We start from the raw sequence: 18,093 nt of genomic DNA on the forward strand, positions 1-18,093 counted from the left end.
TCTGACAGTTGTAAGGTTGTATCTCATGGTGGTTTTGATTTGTATTTCCCTGATGATGAGTGATGTTGAACATTTTTTCATGTGTCGGTTGGCCATCTGGATGTCTTCTTTGGAGAAGTGTCTATTCATGTCTTTTGCCCATTTCTGCACTGGATTATTTGTTTTTTGGGTGTTGAATTTGATAAGTTCTTAGATTTTGGATACTAACCCTTTATCTGATATGTCATTTGCAAATAAATATCTTCTCCCATTCTACCGGTTGCCTTTTATTTTATTTTATTTTATTTTATTTTATTATTTTTTTATAATATTTTTATTTTTGAAGGAGAGAGAGATACAGAGCATGAGTGGGGGAGGAGCAGAGAGAGAGGGAGACATAGAATTTGAAGCAGGCACCAGGCTCTAAGCTGTCAGCACAGAGCCTGGTGCGGGGCTCAAACTCAAGAACCCTGAGATCATGACCCAAGCCGAAGTCAGACGCTTAACCGACTGAGCCACCCAGGTGCCCCTGTCGGTGGCCTTTTAGTTTTGCTGATTGTTTCCTTCGCTGTACAGAAGCTTTTTATTTTGATGAGGTCCCAGTAGTTCATTTTTGCTTTTGTTTCCCTTGCCTCTGGAGACGTGTTGAGTAAGAAGTTGCTGTGGCCACGATCAAAGAGGTTTTTGCCTGCTTTCTCCTCGAGGATTTTGATGGCTTCCTGTCTTACATTTAGGTTTTTCATCCATTTTGAGTTCATTTTTGTGTATGGTGTAAGAAAGTGGTCCAGGTTCATTCATCCGCATGTTGCTGTCCAGTTTTCCCAGCACGACTTGCTGAAGAGACTGTCTTCATTCCATTGGATATTCTTTCCTGCTTTGTCGAAGATTAGTTGGCCCTATGTTTGTGGGTCCATTTCTGGGTTCTCTATTCTGTTCCATTGATCTGAGTGTCTGTTCTAGTGCCAGTACCATACTGTCTTGATGATTACAGCTTTGTAGTATAGCTTGAAGTCCGGGATTGTGATGCCTCTTGCTTTGGTTTTCTTTTCCAAAATTGCTTTGATTATTTGGGGTCTTTTCTGGTTCCATACAAATTTTAGGATTATTTGTTCTAGCTCTGTGAAGAATGCTGGTGTTATTTTGATAGGGATTGCATTGAATATGTAGATTGCTTTGGGTAGTATTGGCAGCTTAACAATATTTGTTCTTCCTATCCAGGAGCGTGGAATCTTTTTCCATTTTTTTGTGTCTTCTTCAATTTCTTTCATAAGCTTTCTATAGTTTTAAGTGTATAGATTTCTCACCTCTTTGGTTAGATTTATTCCTAGATATTTTATGGTTTTTGGTGCAACTGTAAATGGGATCGATTCCTTGGTTTCTCTTTCTGTCGCTTCATTGTTGGTGTATAGGAATGCGACCGATTTCTTTGTGTTGATTTTATATCCTACAACTTTGCTGAATTCATCAATCAGTTCTAGCAGTTTTTTGGTGGAATCTTCAGGGTTTTCCATATAGAGTATCATGTCATCTGTGAAGAGTGAAAGTTTGATCTCCTCCTGGCTGATTTGGATGCCTTTTATTTCTTTGTCTGATTGCAGAGGTTAAGACTTCCAATGCTATGTTGAATAACAGTGGTGAGAGTGGACATCCCTGTCTTGTTCCTGACCTTAGGGGGAAGCTCTCAGTTTTTCCCCATTGAGGATGATACTAGCATTGGGTCGTTCATATATGGCTTTTATGATCTCGAGGTATGATCCTTCTATCCCTACTTTCTTGAGGGTTTTTATCAAGAAAGGATGCTGTATTTTGTTGAATGCTTTCTCTGCATCTATTGAGAGGATCATATGGTTCTTGTCCTTTCTTTTATTAATGTGATGAATCACGTTAATTGTTTTGTGGATATTGAACCAGCCCTGCATCCCAGGTATAAATCCCAGTTGGTCGTGGTGAATAATTTTTTTAATGTATTGTTGGAACCAGTTGGCTAATATCTTGTTGAGGATTTTTGCATCCGTGTTCATCAGGGAAATTGGTCTATAGTTCTCCTTTTTAGTAGGGTCTCTGGTTTTGGAATCAAGGTAATGCTGGCTTTATAGAATGAGTTTGGAAGTTTTCCTTCCATTTCTATTTTTTGGAACAGCTTCAAGGGAATAGGTGTTAACTCTTCCTTAAATGTTTGGTAGAATTCCCCTGGAAAGCCATCTGGCCCTGGACTCTTGTTTTTTGAGAGATTTTGATTACTAATTTGATTTCCTTACTGGTTATGGTAAGAATTAGATTTCTTAAATTAAAGAAAAAAAGCAGAAGATGGGAAACAAACTATCTGTTAATATAGGATTGGTTTAAACACACTGAAATCGGGGCACCTCGGTGGCTCAGTTGGTTATGTGTCTGACTTCAGCTCAGGTCATGATCTCACGCTTGGTGCATGGGTTCAAGCCCCACATCAGGCTCTGTGCTCACAGCTCAGAGCCTGGAACCTGCTTCAGGTTCTGTCGGTCTGTCTGTCTGTCTCTCTCTCTCTCTCTCTGCCCCTCTCCCACTTGTACTCTGTCTCTGTCTTTCAAAAATAAACATTAAAAAATGTTTACACACACTGAAATCAAACTATGTAATATCAAACAGCTGTTCAGAATCAAGGTTTTAGAATTAAATTGTTCTAATATGTACTAATAAAAATATGAGCTAAATTTAGTTGGAAAAGGCTCTGAGTACTGCATATGGTATGTCAGCATTTGTGTTAAAACAAAAAATTATGGATATTTGCAGACTGATAATTAACTCTGAGAGACATAAGAGGAACTGGTAAATGTAACTGCCTCTAGAGAAGTGAATTGGGTGCTGAGGTAGAAAGGAGGGCAGCTTCTCACCAAATACTCTTACTTATTTTGAATTTTGTACAATGTCTATGTTACATAATAAATAATAGTGCTTAACGTGGATGAATATTCATGCAGTGTAGCAGCGGTTCTCAACCAAGGGTGATTTTGTTCCCCAGAGGACATGTGGTAATGTCTAGACACATTTGGTTGTTAATGGGGGTAGTGCTAATGAAAGCCAGGGATGCTGTTAACTGGCTCACTGTGCATAGGTCAGCCCCCCACAACCAAGAATGGTTTGGCCCCAACTGTCAGTAGTGCTGAGATTGAGAAACCCTGCTGTAGAGCAATTCTTCTGGATAAGGTTGGAGAAGAGCTAAGCAAGACTAGAGGAATAACAAGTCAGCTGTATATGCTTAATCATTCAAATCATTGTGACTTTAAAATAATTCCTATTTCTAGCCGTGAATGAGGATAGTTGGAGAAGTCCAGTATGCTCCTGTCTGCATAGTTTATTCCACATTGGTACAATGTCAAGTTTCTGTAACCTTATGTTATTTTGTGTTTATTTGTAAGTGTAGTATAGTCACTAGAAGAATGAGGTCACACTAAAGGACATGATTTCCAGGGCTTCAATGTACAGGTATGCTTGCACATGTACACACACAGCACATATACAGGGCTATGCATTACAGCACTGTTTGTAATGGAAAATATTGGAAACAACCTAAATAACGGGATTGGTAGAATAACTTATAGTATACCCATACAATGGAATACTATGCAGCCATTAAACAAGATAGCTTTAATGATCTCCAAGATATATCAAGTTTAAAAAACAAGTTAGAGGGAGCACCTGAGTGGCTCAGTCGATTAAGCATCCAGCTTCGGCTCGGGGCATGATCTCACGGCTTGTGAATTCAAGCCCCGTGTCAGGCTCTGTGCTGACAGCTCAGACCGTGGAACCTGCTTTGGGTTCTGTATCTCCCTCCCTCTCTGCCTCTCCCCTGGTTGCACTCTGTGTCTGTCTGAAAAATTTTTAAAAAGTTAAAAAAAAAGAATATGTAGGTTACCATATGATGATATATGATACATACATGTGCTCATTTATGCATATGCATACATCTGATTATATATATATATGCATATATATATGTATATGTGTGTGTGTGTGTGTGTGTGTGTATATATATATATATATATATATATATATATATATATTCTGGTATATATTCAGGGATTGTTTCTGGATGGATTTTTCACTGTATGCCCCTTTGCATTTTTGTGCTATGTGCATACTACTTGTTATATACATAATGACAACTCAGCCCAAGTCAATGAGTAAATGCACTGTATAACCCTACTATAACACATAATCCAAGGAGAATGAAATATGTGTTATAAAAAGATATAAAAGAATATGGAAATACAGAAAAGGTGTAGATGTTGAAAATGTTGAGAAGAAATGAAGAACTTCAAGCTATACTTCAAACGAAGCACCATTTAGTCATTATAATCAAACATCCTTTTCCTAATACATGCTTCTCTACGGTTATAAAAACAAGGGGGCAGTTGTGGTATTTGGTGCCTAGGGTGCATATCACACAAGTGACACCAGATGGTGATGAAAAAAAGCCCCTCTTATAAAGAACTTAGTGAGCTGGCATGCTTAAGACTTGGTGGCCTACTTAATGGAAGATGAAATGAAGTCAGAAGCCTAGAGTATAGTCCTGGCTTTCCAACAAATTTGTAATGTGACCTTACACAAGTGAACCTCTGGATCTATTACCCATCTATAAAGTGAGAGTGTAGATCCCAAAAGACATAAACAAACAAACAGATAATTCTTATCAGGGAAAAAATTTCATAAAAAAATGGAAGAATACTTAGCCTTGCCATTCACCAAAAGGAATATAAATTTGAGATTTTATATCTATTGAAACAACAAAATCAACACCCCATGCCATTGAAATTCTGTTAAAACTAGTGCACACATTCATATGTTAGTAATTTACAAGCCATTATGGAAAATATGGCATGTTTATGTAGCTAAGCTATAGAGATATTCCTGCCCTTTGATTCAGTAACTGCATTTCCCAGGAATTTATATTAAGGAAATGATTTAACAGATACAAAAATATAAATACACAGACATTAGTTCATTTGAATGTTGTAATAAAAAAACCTAAATACCCATTATGGGTACAGCAATATGAAATATTGTTCATCTGTTAGAAGATCCATTTTAAACACTGGAAATGTTAAAAAATACTGCCATGTTCAATGTATACACAAAAATAACATACAAATGTAAATAATTTCATTTAGAAGGAAGAATTATGGGTACTTTATTATTTAATCACTATTTAATACTGTTAAACTGACTTTTAAATTCTAATAAAAAGAGCTTAAGAATGAATTTAAAGAATTAAATCATTTGGCTTCTATGGTCTATGATTCTAATCATTCTCTGATACAGAGAATGATACAGGGTGCTTTGCTGTCCTCTTTCTTCTAGTAGGCAAGGATGACAGTGGATGAGATAAATTTTCAGAATAGACAAGGTTCTGCTGAGGTCCCAGCAATTTGGAGACAGAGACATAGTTTCTCCTCTCACACATAAACTCACTCACATACAAACGGTGAGTTTTGCGTGACTTACAAAAATGTTGTATTTTTTATAAACTACATCTACACTCACAATTGAGTATAGAAGCAGTAAGGGTGAGAAGAAAAGATATGAAAAGGATAAACATATCTTAGAACAGGGCAGGAACCTAGAGATAGTTCTAGTATAACCTCATTTTACAGATGAAAAAACTGAAGGGTCAGAAAGGAAACATGTTCTTACATATACAGAAAATGCAATTTGGAGGACAGGGAAAAAATTAAGGGTGATGGAGATGGGGGGTGTGGGGAAGATCAGTGAAAGAGATAAAGGCAACAAGTAAATACAGTAGATGTATGTATGGACGATAAAAGGGGTGAAGGCTACTATTGGAGGGTGGAAAGTGATCACTAGGGCCTATAGAGTAGCTGTGTTGGGTTCATACATAGTCCTACACACCCAGCCTGGTATTTAATTACACTACACAAGGTACAGATCTAACTATCAGGTTTTCACTCTTCTAAATCCAAATGTAGGTACATCCTTTCAAGTCCCAAAGATTAATGCTAAACCAGATTTTTTATCCATAAATGGATCACAGAACATTGCTTTAAAAAAAAAAATTGGTATCCCAGTGGATTTTTCTGGTTTCTACATAAAAAGTATGTTGAAGGGCACCTGGGTGGCTCAGTCGATTAAGCATCCGACTCTTGGTTTCAGTTCGGGTCATGATCTCACAGTTTTCATGAGTTCAAGCCCCACATTGGGCTCTGCACTGACATCATGGAGCCTGCTTGGGATTCTCTCTCTCTTTCTGCCCCTCCCCTGCTCACACTGTCTCGTTTCTCTCAAAAATAAACTTAAAAAAAAAAAAGTATGTTGAAAGATAATTTGTTTAGATTTTACTGTCCCCCCCGCCAACCACCCCTCAGAGCTCATCTTTAGGTATCAACTGTGAATTTTTTTCATTTTTTAAATTTATTTTTGAGAGAGAGAGAGAAAATGTGCACAAGTGAGGGAGGGACACAGAAAAGGAGAGAATCCCAAGCAGGCTCCGTACTGCCAGCGTGGAGCCCAGCACAGCTCCATCCCAGGAACTGTGAGATCATGACCTGAGCCAAAATCAAGAGTAGGACATTTAACCTACTGAGCCACCCAGGTGCCCCTTGATTGTGAATTTCTTTTAATTAAAAGAAATGTTTTTTAATGTTTATTCATTTTTTTGAGAGAAAGAGAGAGCACATGCGAGTGGGGGAGGGGCAGAGAGAAAGGGAGACAAAATCTGAAGCAGGCTCCAGGCTCTGAGCTGTCAGCACAGAGCCCGACGTGGGGCTCAAACTGAAGAACTGCGAGATCATGACCTGAGCCAAAGTCAGGCGCTTAATTGACTGAGTCACCCTGGTGCCCCTCGATTCTGAATTTTTAATTAAAAAATTTTAAATTTGCAAATTTAGATGAAAAGCAAATTGCTTTCATATATTTTCAGGAAGGATTTTAACTGAACTAGTTCATTCTATCTATAGCAAATTGTGTATATACTCAGAAATCAATCAGTTTTATCTATATACAGGCTTCTGAGATGAGACTAAAATTTTTGCAACACCCCGATTCTAAGGGGATGGGCTTAGTGCTGTTGGTATGCTGCTGGCCACAGCTATTTTGTGCCCAGAGGATAGTGGTTACTTCGCTTCTCTTACGTTTGACAGGCTTTCCTAATGGAAAGCTGATCTAAGGACAAGATAGTACTTGTCCAAGTTGGGATTTTGCCTTAAGCACTGAACAAATCAGATTTTAAAGGTAAAGTTCAATTTACATCCCATTTGTTATGTTATACAATATTTCACTTACTAGCACACGTTATAAACACCAAGCTTTTACTTTTAATGATTCTATATCAAGCAATTTACTTGTACTCTAATAAAAACATAAAGACTATAGTAATTTACTTTGTTTTTTTTCCCTGTTGGACTTCAACATCTTCATAACCTTATAACAAATCACAACAGATACACACCTCATTTTCACAGAAGATATATTTCAATATATGGTGTGTAAACTGATTTCTATAAACTGATTTCTTATTATTTTACATTTTTATAAAGCATTTATGCTTTTAAAAAATTTTATTTATGTTTATGCTAACTTCTAAATTATCTTCAATTAGTATGTGATGCCAAGGTTTTAGGCTGTATCTAGTTTCTTTTCTCTCTTTTACCCAACCTACCCCCAGGAAGCAGTTAACAGAGGAGGAACAAAACAAATCTTACTAGGAATGTTTCCTATTTGGAGAAATCACCCAGGAAAAACAGGATTACTAGGAAGGCCTTCAATGTGTTTTAAAGGTGCCAGATGTAAAATCTTAGAAGCAAAATATGGGAGGAATGATAATAAAAGCCAAAAAGCGATCTGTGACAACATGAATAGACCTAGAGGGTATCATATGATGTGAAAACCTCAAGTTTTTTAACAAGACTGAAAAAATTTACCCTAAGTATTTAAGAATCATATCATCACACATTAGCATATCACAACTATGCATTTATTATACTGTTAAGAAGGGAAGCAATTGCAGTGGTATTTCAGAAGCTATATATTTTTTAAAATGTAATATTCGCTCATAGACTCTAAACAGTATTTTAAAATATACAATCTCTCCGAAAGAAAATATTCAACTAAAGATAAGATAGATAACTTTTAATGTAAGTAAATGTTACAAGATTTTAAGATTAAAGTCATCATCAGATTTTCCACAACACAATGTACAGAAATTTGCAAACTTCCTGTACACAGCAGAATAACCTTTACTCTTGAGCGAGGCGTTCAATTACACGTCGGTAATCTTCCACAAGTTCCTGAAAGCTTTCTTCCAGCTGTTCATGTTGCATGCTTATTTCTATTTGGTTCATCTGGTTTGTCAGTTCTTCTGGTCGGAGACATTTTCTCATTTTAGCAAGATCTCTCTGCTTTTTCTAAGCAACAAATACAATTATTGGTTAGACTAAGAAAGAAGATATAGTTCTTTATATTCTTAGAATTTTAAGTCTCTACTGTTAGAAATAATAGTACGAATAGGCCAATTTGTACCATATAGTTTTTTTGTTAAGAAAATCATAATGTTATAGTAAATATTAATCCTCTTTTACTATATTTAAAAATATATATAATGTTAGCCCTGAATTATGAACCTTCTAAATGGAGTTAACTAGAAGACTTGGAATTTGTGTCAACTGATGGTAAATATACATGTCACTAACAGCCCCCTCTCCAAAGCATAATAAAGAACTGGCCAGTATAGATGCTCAAATATTTCTTTAATAAGTAAATACATTAACTGAAAAAAGACAATTGAGATTAAGTGCTATTATTCTTCATTTCACTATTCAATCATTAATTCATTACATTAATTTAAATTCCAAAGTGCCTTTTTCCTGCCACTAAATTAATTTCTAAGTTTCCTTACAATGTATTTATGGCCCAATATTATTTTAACCAAAACTGTTTGAGTTTCAGAAAGATAAACCAAAAACTGTCACATTTTAAGAAGACACTATTAACTAGCACTTATTGAACCTCTACTATCCAGACATACATTATCTTATTAAACCCTCCCCATTTTACTGAGAAGAAACCCATCATGATGAGCCAGTCGGGAGCCAGTAACAACTTTAAGCCAGATGCTGTGTCTGAACAGTACTGTGTTAATAGTGCTGAGGATGGGACTGGAGGACTAAGTTAACAGCTACTGCAAAAATTTAAGTGAGATGATGAAAGCCTCTCACTTGAGAGGCCAAGTCATAGGAACAGAGATGGAGGGGAAAGGGCATATTTGGGAAGAAAATATTGGGTGATGTGGGGAATTAAGAATGACTCCAAGGGGCCCCTAGGTCACTCAGTCGGTTAAGTGTCCTACTCTCGATCTTGGCTAAGGTCATGATCTCAGGGCTCGCAAGATCAAGCGCCGCATTGGGCTCTGCGATGACAGCACAGAGCCTGCTTGGGATTCTCTCCCTCCCTCCCTCTCTCTCTCTCTGCCTTGCCTGTCTGCTGCTTGCTCTCATGCTTTATCAAAATAAATAAATAAAAACTAAAAAAAATATGACTCCAAGACTCCTGGATAGGTGGCAACACTGCAATACATGAAACTTTCATACATTTTGGGTAAACTATTCTAGATTAATACATTAATCCCCTTTTACTAGAGTACATAATAAAGAGCTAACTTTATGTACATAAAGATCAGGGGTGCCTGGGTGGCTCAGTCAAACTTGATTTCGGCTCAGGTCATGATCTACAGTTGGTGGGTTTGAGCCCTGTGTTGGGCTCCATGCTGACAGTGTGGAGTCCCCTTGGGATTCTCTCTCCCTCTCTCTCTCTTTCTCTGTTCTTTCCTCACTCGTGCTTTCTCTCTCTTGAAATAAACTTTTTTTAAAAATCAGAAATCAAATGTATTAACTCATGTAATTCTAACAACTCTGTAAGATAATTTTCTACAATTCACAGATGAAGAAAAACAAGATATAGGAGTTGAATAACTTGACACAGAGGTAGTAGGAGAAACCAGAATGCAAACCCTAACAATCTGGTTGGACAATTTAAAAAAAAAAAAATACAGACAGCCCTGGGGCGCCTGGGTGGCTCAGCTGGTTAAGCATTGGACTCTATTTTTTTTTAAAGTTTTTTTTTTTCTTCAACGTTTTATTTATTTTTGGGACAGAGAGAGACAGAGCATGAACAGGGGAGGGGCAGAGAGAGAGGGAGACACAGAATCGGAAACAGGCTCCAGGCTCCGAGCCATCAGCCCAGAGCCCGACGCGGGGCTCGAACTCACGGACCGCGAGATCGTGACCTGGCTGAAGTCGGACGCTTAACCAACTGCGCCACCCAGGCGCCCCCTCTATTTTTTTTTAAACATTTATTTTGAGAGAGAGAGAGTGTGCACACACGCACATGTGCAAGCACGGGAGGAACAGAGACAGAATCCCAAGCAGGCTCCCAGCTGCCAGTGCAGAGCCAGAGAATACTGGAGTCTTGATGCCAGCTCAGATCATGATCCCAGGATTGTGGGATCAAGCCCTGCAAAGGGCTCTGTGCTGAGCGTAGAGCCTGCTTAAGAGTCTCTCTCTCTCTGTCTCTCTCTCTGTCTCTCCTACCCTCCCTCTGCCCCTCTCCCCTGCTCAAGAGAACTCTCTAAAAAAAATAAAATTAAAAAATTTAAAAAACCTAAATACTAATAACTGTCCTTTAAAGAGAACCCTAATATTTTTGGAATACTAGGCAAATGTGTCATGATTACTACTTAAAAAGCTCAAACTACAGCTAAATTTATAACCACACATTTTATTTATTTATTCGTTTGTTTGTTTGTTTGTTTAAAGTAAGCTCTACACCCAGCATGGGGCTTCAACTTTCATGACCCTGAGATCAAAAGTCACATGCTCTACCAACTGAGCCAGCCAGGTGTCCCTATAAACACTTTTTAATTAAAAAAAATTTTTTTAACATTTATTTTTGAGAGAGCGAGACAGGGCATGAGTGGGGTAGGGGCGGGGGGGGGGGGATACAGAATCAGAAGCAGGCTCCAGGCTCTGAGCTATCGGCACAGAGCCCGACGTAGGGCTCCAACTCACATACAACAAGATCATTACCTGAGCCTAAGTCAGCTGCCCAACCGACTGAGCCACCCAGGCGCCCCTAAACACGTTTTTATTTTTATTTATTTTTTAATTTTTAACATTTATTCATTTTTGAAAGAGAGAGACAGAGTGTGAATGGGGAAAGGGCAGAGAGAGAGGGAGACACAGAATTCGAAGCAGGCTCTAGGCTCCAAGCTGTCAGCACAGAGCCTGATGCAGTGTTTTGAACTCACGGACCGCAAGATCATGACCCAAGTTGAAGTCGGCCGCTCAACCGACTGAGCCACCCAGGTGCCCCTAAACACATGTTTTTAAAGCAAGGTAACAACAATAAAGTTTGTAGATAAGCCTTTCTGACACTACAAAAACAGGTTGATACTGGGTCTAAATTGGTGGGGCTTTAGTAAATAAGGTTGTTGCTACTATAATCTGAAATAAAAAAAGTTAACTTCATTAGCGTAAGATGCCCCCTCTAAAGTAGTGCTTCTCAAACTTTAATGTGCACACAAACCACCTGGGGACCTTGATAAAAATGCAGATTCTGACTCAGCAGATGTGGGATGGGGCAAGATTCTGCATTTCTAACAAGCTCCTAAGTGATGTCAATGTTACTGATCTACCGACCACACTCTGAATATTCTAGAGAACTGATGAAAATTCAAATTTATTGTTCCTAAGACCCAGGAGGACAGTGTATTTTTTACTCCCTCAATCATGTTGGATGAGAAATGCTTTGTTTCTGCTGTAAAAGTTATTCACTATACTATATAAGAGTATTTAACTTAAGAAAGCAGTTCAGGAACTAAAGGGTAATTCACCAGCAAGTTAGTGTGGTGTGTGATAGGAATAGAAGCTATTTTTTGAAATTGCTAACCAGTTATAATGTTTATTTATTTCATAATTGATGCCCACTGCTTGAAGATACCTCTAATCATATTAGATTCTTATATATAATAGAACCTTCATATTAAATTCTTAAATATTTCTAGACTATCAAATTTTGTTCTAAATAACCTATAAAATGAATCATGTGCCAGTAATTTAATTAATTAATTTATTTATCCATGCCCAGTAGAGCCTGACAGGGGCTCAATCCTAGGACCCTGAGATCATGACCTGCACCAAAATCAAGAGTTGGACACTCAAAGGACTGAGCCACCCAGGCGCCCTAACATACTGTTTTAAATTATTATGCTGTTTTAAAATCTGAGAGCTTGTATCTCCAATTTATCTCCCCCCTCCTCACCACATTCAACTTCTTCATTGTCTATTTCTTTTAAATGGATGCCAGAATTAAGCTCTATTGTAATTTTTATTGGCATGATGGAAATCTATGAATTTAAGAGCTCTAAAATACATAGGAATAAAAAAATGCCTATAAATAGCTTCATGGAAAAAAAACTATATATGAACATGAACATGTAAGGTATGGCTCAATTTAAAAAATAACTACATTGAGGTATTTATTATCCTTAATACTCCTTACACTATATATTCCACTCTATGTGTATTATAAGTTAATCTTTCAAAGAATGGGTAAAAAAAAGGGGGGGGGGCCTGGGTAGCTCAGTCAGTTAAGCGTCCGACTTTGGCTCAGGTCATGATCTTACGGTTTGTGAATTCTGAGCCCTGCATCGGGCTCTCTGCTGTAGTGTGGAGCCCGCTTTGGATCCTCTGTCCTCCCACCTCTCTGCCCCTCCCCCACTTGCATTCCCTCTCTCTCTCTCTCAAAAATAAATAAACATTCAAAGAATGGGTAAAGAAATAAAAATCCCAAATTGATTTACAGAACATGTCTATCCAGCAAAGTGACACACATTGGGAGAACAAATGAAACAATGAAAGGTAGAACTTAAGACTGGAATAGATGTTCTATAAGCTTCAGAATAATTTTTTCCCTCTAAAAACAAAAACTTAATTCCTTCATAGATTAGGGCAGTTCATAATTTATTATTTTATTTAGTCATTTACTTTTTAAAAAATTTTTAAACATTTATTTTTTGAGAGACAGAGAGTGAGCAGGGGAGGGGCAGAGAGAGAGGGAGTCACAGATTCCAAAGCAGGCTCCAGACTCTGAGCTATCAGCACAGAGTCTGACACGGGGCTTGAATTTACAAACGGCGAGATCATGACCTGAGCTGAAGTCAGATGCTTAACCAACTGAGCCACCCAGCTGTTCCCCATTTATTTTTGAGGGAGAGTGCGTGAGTGAGCGAAGGGCAGAGGGAGCAGGAGAGAGAGAAGGAGAGAGAGTGTGGAGGGCAAGTGGGGCTCAAGCTCACCTGATGTAGGGCGCAAACTCACGAACAATGAGATCATGACCTGAGACGAAATTGGATACTTAACCAACTGAGCCACCCAGGTGCCCTGGCAGTTCATAACTTTTAATTAATCAAGACAAATTGAAGATGGCATTATTTTAAATTTATTTATGTTAACATTTGGCTTGAATATGAATTTATTTCTAGAAAATAATCCTTTCTTCTTGTCTAGTTTTCACAGGTTCCAAGAGGGGTTACAAGTATAATCTCAAAAATGCCACCACATCTAAGGGCTCCTTAATTTCCACTGGCTGAACTAGTCAGGCACTTATGCGAAGTACAGAGAGAAGGCTCTTTTGTAAGAATTTTAAAATAATAATGGTGTAGAGGCACATTAATTCCAAAGACTTGCCAAAAGACATCTTTTAAAACATGCACCACTGTACTGCATTTCTTTCTGTTCAGTTCCTAACTATGGAGGTATTTCCATTTTCTGCAAGGGAAGCCTAACATCCAAGTGTTAATAAGTTGTCAACAATCACACAATTTCTAAAAGATAGAACAAAACTTCAAAATTGAGTTTCTAGATTCTAAATGCAATGACATAACAATGATTCGAAATTTTATATTTGCAAACCAACTAAGAATTAAAATACTCCTATGAAACCATATAAAAAAGCTTTAATGCTAAAACCAAGCAGGTACACCAATTTTTCTTTTGTTAGCCAAATTGTTCAAATGTATCTTTTCTTCAACACCTGAAAATTATTTCTGTACTAGAGATGGGAGTTTCTTTTTATGCTTAAAAAAAAAAAAAAGATTCTAGTTAATATAGGTTATTTCCCCTCTTTTGGCACTGATGTGAATGAATTATCAGTGTTTAAAACTTTTAAAGTAAGGCACAAGTACTTCTAATAGCTATCCAAATAATTTTTTAGGGGGAGAGTGTGTTTAGACTGATAGGTAAACTTGAGGGGTGCCTGGGTGACTCAGTTGGTTAAGTATCTGACCAGCTCAGGTCATGATCTCACAGTTCGTGGGTTTGAGCCCTGGGTCGGACTCTATGCTACCAGCTCAGAGCCTGGAGCCTGCCAAGGATTCTGTGTCTCCCTCTCTCTGCCCCTCCCCCACTCATGCTCTGTCTCAAAAAATAAATAAAACATTAAAAAAAAATTAGACTGATAGGTAAACTTGATTCCTCAAATAAAGGCAGCACAGAATTGGTGTACTTTGCTAACAATCAATAAATTACTTCATATCTCAGTAATAATTTAGTGACAATCAAAATTATAATCTTTTCATAAAACTTGAAAGTAAACATATAAATTTTACACTCCAAACTTTCCCCATTGGGCATACATTTAAAGATAAAAAAAAAAAAAAAAGAAAAACTCTAAACCATATTATTAAGCAACTTTACTTTATTCTTAAATATAATTTGACATTTAAGAATGCTGTAATAACAGCAAAGTACATAATATCACACTGCAATCACAAGCTGAAGAAAATCATCTACACATAATCAACAAAAAAATAACAGCACTTCTTCTATGCCTATAGGACATTTAACTCATTTCTAGGCTTTCTTAAAGTTTGTGGTAGGTTTCTTATCCCAAACATTGGGACTATCAACCTAAAGGAGGGGAGGGGGACCCTCAAGCTTTCTTGGTTTTCTCAGTGGGACAGAATACTGGATAACTGAACTGATTAAAGTGTACATTACTATAAATATGGTTTAAGCAAGTATCTGAAGAATTTGTAATCTGTGTGAGCTTTAGTGCAAGGATGGTGGTACTCTCATCTCAGTGGTGTTGAGAACCTAAAGAGTTTTAATAACGCTTTCGGTTGTCTTTCTGATAGATGACTTGTTTGACAGATGAGGATACTTAATATAAAAAATCATTACCATTCTTTAAGGGTGAAAAACACTTGCTTTTATAAAGTACAGAAATTCCTATTTGGCATGAGTTGGTGACTATTTACACTTAGAATCCATCATCTCTCATGTGCTACATCTGCCTATGTAAAACATCAAATAATTATGAGACACATAATTCAATAAATTATTTTACTTTACTAAAATAGTTTTAATACACACATACCTCATTTTGTGCTTCGCAGATATTCTTTTTATAAAGTGAAGGTTTGTGGCAACCCTGCATCAAGCAAGTCTACTGGCAACATTTCTTTAACAGTATTTGTTCATTTCATGTCTCTGTGTCTCATTTTGGTAATTCTTACAATATGTCAAACTTTTACATTATTATTGTATTTGTGGTGGTCATCTATATTCAGTGATCTTTGATGTATTGTTTTGGGGCTCCACAAACTGAGCCATATAAGATGGTAAACTTAACGTTGTATTTTTTTTTTTTAATGTTTATTTATTTTGAGAGAGAGTGTGTGAAAGGGGGAAGGGCAGAGGAGAAAGGGAGACAGAGGATCCAAAGCGGGCTCTGTGCTGACAGCAAAGAGCCCGATGCGGGGTCTGAACCCATGAACCGTGAGATCATGACCTGTGCCAAAGTCAGATACCCAACTGACCAAGTCATCCAGGAGGCCCATGTTGTGTATGTTCTGAGTGTACCACTGACCAGGTATATCCCCTTGGGCCTTTCTACTCCTTGAGACACAACAATACTGAAATTAGACCAATAGTGAAATGAACCCTACAGTGGTCTCCAAGTGTTCAAGTGAAAGGAAGAACTGCACATCTCTCACTTTAAACCAAAGCTAGAAATGATTAAGCTTAGTAAGAAGGCATATTGAAAGCTGAGATAAGCCAAAAAGTAAGTCTCTTGTGCCAAAGAGACAAAGTTGTGAACACAAAGTTCTCGAAGGAAATTGCAAGTGCCACTCCAGTGAACACACATATGATAAGAAACCAAAACAGCATTATTGCGGATATGAAGAAAGATATAGTGGTCTCAATAGAAGATTAAACCAGCCACAACATTCCCTTAAGCCAAAACCTAATCCAAAACAAGGCCCTAACTTTCCTCAATTCTCTGAAGCCAGAGAGGTGAGGAAGCTGCTGAAGAAAAACTGGAGGGGCACCTGCGTGGCTCAGTCGGTTAAACATCAGGCTTCGGCTTAGGTCATGATCTCATGATTTGTGAGTTCGAGCCCAGTGTCGGGCTCTGTGCTGACAGCTCAGAGTCTGGAGCCTGCTTCGGATTCTGTGTCTCCCTCTCTCTCTGCCCCTCCCTGGCTCACGCTCTGTCTCTCTCTCAAAAATAAATAAACATTAAAAACAAAAAACCAAAAAAACCAGAAGCTAGCCAAGGTTGGTTCATGAGGTTTAAGGAAAGAAGTCATCTCCATAATATAAAAGTGCAAGGTTGAAGCAGCAAGTGCTGATGTAGAGGCTATGCAAGTCACCCAGAAGATCTAGCCAAGATAATTAATGAAAGTGGCTATACTAAACAACAGATCTTCAATACAGACAAAATAGCCTTTTTTTTAAAGTCTATTTATTTATTTATTTATTTGTTTACTTATTTAATCTCTACACCCAATATGGGGCTCGAACCCACAACCTAGAGGTCAAGCGTCACATTCCCTTCTGACTTAGCCAGCCAGGAGTCCCAAAACAGGCTTCTATTGAAAGAGGAGGAGATGCTTGGCTTCAAAGCTCCAAAGGATAGGTTAAGTCCCCTGTTAGGGGCTAATGCAGCTGGTGACTAAGTTGAAATCAATGCTCAAGGATCATTCCAAATATCCTAGGGCCCTTAACAATTATGCTAATTTTACTCTGCCTATGCTAGATCTATGGGAACAACAAAGCCTAGATGACAGCACATCAGTTTGCAACACACTTTACAGAGTATTTTAAGCCCACTGTTGAGACCTACTGCTCAGAAAAAAGGATTCCTTTTAAAATATCACTGCTCACTGACAATGCATCTGGTTACCCAAGAGCTCTGTGGAGATGTACAGCGAGATTAATGTTGTTTTCATGTCTGCTAACACAATATCCATTCTATAGCCCATGAACTCAGGAGTAATTTTGATCTTCAAGTCTTATTATTTAAGAAACACCTTTCATAGGCTATCGCTGCCATAGATAATGACTTCTCTGATAGATCTAGGCAAAGTAAACTGAAAACCTTTGGAAAGGACTCACCATTCTACGTGCCGTTAAGAACACTTGTGATTCATGGTAAAAGGCAAAATATCAACCTTAACAGGACTGTGGAAGAAGCTGCTTCCACCCCACATGGATTAACTTTGAGGGATTTAAGACTTCAGTGAAGAAATAGCAAGAGAACCAGAATTAGAAGTGAGTCTGAAAATGTGACTGAATTGCTGCAATTCTCATGATAAAACTCGAACAGACGAGGAGTTGCTTCTTATGGATGAGCAAAGCAAGTAGTTTCTTGAAATGGAAACTACTCCTGATAAAGATGCTGTGAAGATTATTGAAATGACAACAAAGAATTTAGAATATTAGTTGATAAAGCAGTAGCAAAGTTTGAGAGTACTGACTCCCAATTTTGAAAAAATTTCTACTGTAGGTAATAAAATGGTATCAAATAGCATCACACGCTGTAGAGACAGAATCAACTGATGTGACAAACTTCAGTTGTCTTACTTTAAGAAACTGCTACAACCAACCCCAGCCTTCAGCAACCAGCACCCTGATCATAGACAGCAGCCATTAACATCAAGGTAAGACACTCTACCAGCAAAAAGATAATGACTCACTGAAAGCTCAGATAATGGTTAGCATTTTTAGCAATAAAATGTTTTTCAATTAAGGTATGTACAGTTTAAAAAAAACATAATGCTAT

At 37.7% G+C, this 18,093-nt stretch overlaps 1 protein-coding gene across 2 annotated transcripts in view; it reads right to left on the minus strand.

Annotated features, from left to right (window-relative positions):
- Positions 1–7,931: 7,931 nt before the first annotated feature.
- The window catches only part of HAT1 (histone acetyltransferase 1), a 60,374-nt gene continuing 50,212 nt past the window's right edge, over positions 7,932–18,093 (minus strand). For both annotated transcript variants that reach the window (XM_047869898.1, XM_047869899.1), the window contains exon 11: positions 7,932–8,375. In XM_047869898.1, the coding sequence (XP_047725854.1) occupies positions 8,208–8,375 (168 nt within the window). In that variant the 3' untranslated portion in view covers positions 7,932–8,207. The remainder of the gene's footprint in view (positions 8,376–18,093) is intronic.

This window comes from Prionailurus viverrinus, chromosome C1, assembly GCF_022837055.1.
Source record: "Prionailurus viverrinus isolate Anna chromosome C1, UM_Priviv_1.0, whole genome shotgun sequence".
In the NCBI taxonomy this organism is placed as follows: domain Eukaryota; kingdom Metazoa; phylum Chordata; class Mammalia; order Carnivora; family Felidae; genus Prionailurus; species Prionailurus viverrinus.